This window comes from Gracilinanus agilis, chromosome 2 (assembly GCF_016433145.1).
Source record: "Gracilinanus agilis isolate LMUSP501 chromosome 2, AgileGrace, whole genome shotgun sequence".
NCBI lineage: Eukaryota > Metazoa > Chordata > Mammalia > Didelphimorphia > Didelphidae > Gracilinanus > Gracilinanus agilis.
Genome location: NC_058131.1, coordinates 637,410,511 through 637,415,068, shown reverse-complemented (window position 1 = coordinate 637,415,068; position 4,558 = coordinate 637,410,511). Strand labels below are relative to the sequence as shown.

The 4,558-nt window shown below is 44.6% G+C and overlaps 1 protein-coding gene across 1 annotated transcript in view; it reads right to left on the bottom strand.

The window, feature by feature from the left end:
• Window positions 1-1,460: 1,460 nt before the first annotated feature.
• HMX2 (H6 family homeobox 2) overlaps window positions 1,461-4,558 on the bottom strand; it is a 10,162-nt gene continuing 7,064 nt past the window's right edge. Inside the window, exons 2-3 of the mRNA XM_044662616.1 lie at window positions 4,156-4,439; window positions 1,461-2,998 (exon numbers count right to left, since the gene is read on the bottom strand). Of these exons, the coding sequence (XP_044518551.1) occupies window positions 2,448-2,998; window positions 4,156-4,438 (834 nt within the window). The 5' untranslated portion in view covers window position 4,439 and the 3' untranslated portion in view covers window positions 1,461-2,447. The remainder of the gene's footprint in view (window positions 2,999-4,155; window positions 4,440-4,558) is intronic.

Below are 4,558 nucleotides of genomic sequence, written 5' to 3'. Positions count from 1 at the left end.
AAGACCTCCAGGAATTGATGCAGAGTGAAAGGAACAGAACCAGGAGAACCTTATACACAGAGACTGATACACTGTGGCACAATCCAATGTAATGGACTTCTCTACTAGCAGCAATGCAGTGATCCAGGACAATGCAGAGGAACTTAGGAGAAAGAATGCTATCCACACCCAGAGAAAGAACTGTGGAAACAGAAATGCAGAAGAAAAACATATGATTGATCACATAGTTGAGTGGGGATATGATTGGGGTTTTGAGGTTAAAAGATCGCCCTACTGCAAATATGAATAACATGGAAATGGGTTTTGAACAACCCAGTGGAACTGCTTGTCAGCTTCCAGAGGGGAGAGGAAAGGGGGGTGGGGATCATGAATCATGTAGCCATGGAAAAATATTCTGAATAAAAAAAAAGAGGGAAAAAGAAAAGTTTTAAAAAAAAAGAACATGGGAAAACTAAAAAGTTTACAAATATTACAGTTTAATATTAGCATCCCATAAAGTTGTTCCAAATTTATCTGATTTGCTTCAGCCCTAAAAGACCTGTTAGTCCACCTGTATTTTCTGTACAAAAACGCAGATTGTCACTCACTGCAAATCACATTAGCCACGATCCAGCCGAATATTGCTTAAAACCTATGCCCACTCTGCAGCAAGAAACGAGCATAAATATACGTAGTGTTTGCTGAGGCTCATTTTCAAGAATTTCCCATGCCCACCCCCACCTTCTTCTGCTTTTCCATTGAAGATTTCAGTGCCGAGCAGGGAACAGGTGGCTGTGATAAAACACGCCGGAGTGTCTGCGGTTTGAATAACATTCACTGAAGTATTTACTTTTTGTTTCAACGATTTCTTTCCCCCCGCGACTGCCCAGGCGTAGACTGCAGGTGTCCCCAGCTCTGGAGGAAGAGACCAGGCTGCTGCTTGGGCGCTAAAATCAATCACAACTGCAATTCACATGTCACAATTCTATTAAACCCGAGCTGCCGAGAGCTTTGCATGTTATCTTGGCATATAACAGCACACAATGCAAACTATTAAAAAAAAAGCCACCTCCCCCCATCTTGTCTATTTCCCGATCCAGTTCTCTAAGCCATTCATTGATGTCTTTGCTGCAGTTCTTTCCAGATTTAGAGAAGTAAGGCTGTAGTGTCTAAGGTTTGAGAGTCTCCTGCGCTCAATCTCAAAAGCTACGTGATCAAAGTGCGGTGTGTGAAGAAAGAAGGAAGCAATGGTGTGGCGGTGGGCAGCAGAAAGATAAAGAGGAGAAAGGAGATCTTCTGGGCAAAGGGAAAACTAAACTTAGTCTTATCAAGCTACTTCTCCGCAAAGGGGACCACATCTACACCAACGGAAACTGCTTCTTTTCACTTTATCCCGGAAAACAAATCAAAACGAAACGAAACGAAACCAGTTTTGGAAATTAAATTGGCAACTGAGCTAGAGACAATTAGCTTTCTTTTTTATTATTATTCAAATGAGATTTCACTATCTCAGTCCCAGAGCCGACGTTACAAGTCCAGAAACCCAATCCTTTGCATCCTGGCTCCCCCTACGGCTCGAGACCTGGCTTCTTTCAGACTAGAAATCCCTTTCTTCCTTCATTTTTCCGACGGGTGGATTTAGTTATAAAAGGATGGGCTTTGCTACTTTTAACGCACTTCCTCTCTTCCACTCTCTTCCACCTATGTTTATACAAATAGCTAGCTCCTCCGCAAATACCTTAGTTGCGGGGGAGAATTGGGGGACATGAGGTGAAAGGCAGCAGAACTTGACAACTTAGAGGAAGGTTGACATTTAGATTCAAACCAGTCAAAGTTAGCAAACGATGTTTGAAATGTTTTATTTGTCTTCACTTTCTTTTTTAAAAAATATTTACAGATCTGAAATCCTTTTTCTTACCTACTCGTCCCTGGATGAGAGGAACTAGAAAAAGAAACTATACAATAGGCCAAAGCCAACAAGTGTCCTGCTTGGAGACATTATCTATATCTATATATCTATATACATGTTTTTATATAGACTATAGATATATGTAGATAAAATCTTTAATTGTTTTTCTCTTCCAACTTTCTTTTAACCTGCCGAAACAGATGTGAACTTTTTTTTTTTTTTTTTTTTTTTTGCCCAGACTAGGGAAGTTTCTTCTTCCCTCCCAAAGAAAACCTCAATATTTTAAAAGAAAATTGGGTAGAAAGCAGGCGATCCAGCATTAGAAGCACCTTGAATACCCCATCATAATCAAGCAAAAATAAGGGGGAAATTCATAAATAAGAAATAATTAATACACATGGTGTATTTCTTAGTATTTAGAGAAGCACATTGCCTTCATTCCTATACAAATGGGGAAATGCGTCCATTTCAGAAGTCCGTTTCAACAACAAAGGAAAAGGGTTGGAGAAAGGTTTGATATCTACAAGGGGCAGTTCAGGTCCGTTGAAGTTCAGTTTGGTCAGTAGTCAATCTTGTTGTACAGATTATAGAGAGGTAAGGCTGACAGGTTGCTCCCCGGATAGTACAAAGGGGCCGGGAAGGCTATCGATCGGGGGACGGGGACCCGCAGGAGGGAATTGTCTCTGAACACCAATGGCATCCCCACCAGAGTCTGGGCCGAGGCATGGGCCATGTTGGCTGCCTCCAGTTCTGCAGAGAGCTGCCGCTTCCATTTGTTCCGCCGATTCTGGAACCAAGTCTTCACCTGCGTTTCGGTGAGCTGTAGGCTGGAAGCAAGGCAAGCCCGTTCTGAACTGCTCAGGTAGCGCTTCATATCGAAGGTAGACTCAAGCTGGTACACCTGACTTCGGGAGAAGACCGTGCGGGTCTTCTTCTTGGCGGATCCAGCCTGCCGATCTCCGGTATCCCGCGGCCGCTCCGCTCCAGGCGATGGTGACCCGGGGTGAAAGTGTTTCTCCTTCTCTTCCTTAAAGTCTTGTTGGGCTTGAGAGAGGAAAGGCGGCCGGTCAGAACTCACTGAGCCAGCTCCTCCGCTGGTCTTTGGGTTACCTTTAATACAACAATAACAGTGACAGTTGTGAAGACGTTGGGGGCAACAAATCCATAAAGACCTTCAAGGAGCACAAGGAATTACTTAAAAATGGGCCTACGGGTTTGAAGACTACCTAAGGTTTCTTACACCTCATCGCATCGCCTCCTTCTCTAGGGCTCACTTCTACCCAACACACGCGGTCCAGAACAGGGGAATTCATTAGTTTGTTGTTTTGTTTCGTTTTTTAATAGCTACATAGTGAAGAAACGTTTTAATATAATATCCAAGAAAAGTCAAAGAAAAAACAGAATTCCTTTCGGTGGCTCATTCCTTCTCTCAGTTCTGGTCTTTGTTAAATGACTTGTAACAGCTAAAGTCCAAAATCAAGGCAGATGGGAGGCTGATGGAATTTATTTATAACAATAATAATAATAATAATAATAATAATAATAATAATAATATGATTTCTCCTCTAGGATAACTGGAGTTGCGACTCTGCGCAGATCAGCATTTCACAAAACGTTTGTTCAGAAGCCACGCTAAAACGAACGCCTCCTCACGAACTTCCCCACCACCACCGCCACCACTTTATACACACACACACAGACGTTGTAGAAACCAATCTTTGAAACGCACCCTTGTCAATCTCCTCAAATTGCTAATCGCTCAGAAGAGCCAGGGGAAGGAGAGACAAAACTCCTTTCTCTATAAAGAATTCAGCCGGCTTTGTCTGTGACTGCCCAGAACATAGGGGAAAATGTTCATTGTCCAAAAGGAAAAAATGAAGGAAAGAATACTGTTTCTAGGAGGTATTCCTCTACCTCTCATCAGTCCTACCACCAGGACCTTCCTTTCCTTTACCCTCTCCCCCCCCCCACTTTAGAAGTAACCTTCCAGAAATGTCATAATTCACTGCTCAACAGCGGATTCACTTTTGTCTTCTTTTCTAGCCATCTCTTGGGTTGTGGGAGCAGTGAACCCAGAACAGGTGGAGAGAGCTAGGGATAAAAAAAAAACTGGGAAAGGCTGTCGAGACCCATTCCTAGTCCTCCAACTCTGGCTGAGAAGGGCCAACCCCAGCCCAAGAGAAAAAGAAAGAGATCTTGTCTGCCCCTCTCTCTTAGCCGCCCACTGCTCAGCTTCCTTTCCTGCTGTGCAGAAGAGAGCTACTTACTGAGACAAGTTAGAGTGAGGGGCTGATGGTGCTTGTGTCCCGACTCCTTCGGGCCATGCGAGTCCGGGCAGTAACAGCCAGAATGTTTCCAGCCGTCATCCGCCTCCTCTTCCTCGGAGGATACCGACAGACTCCTTTTCCTGTTCGCCCAGCCCGCGGCGCCCTTGGCCCCGATCTCCCTGGGCTCCTCAGAGGGCCCGCTGCCCAGAATGGACTGGATGGTGAAGCTGGAGATGGGGGCGGTGGCTGGACAACATTTGCCAGGGTCTTCTTTGCTACCCATCCTGGGTTCATAAGAAATAGGAGGAAATCAAGAAGTCCCTTTAGAGATGGTCTAGGTGGAAGGTGTTAGAGGGAAGGAGGGAGAAAGGGAGGGAGGGAGGGAGGGAGGGAGGGAGGGAGG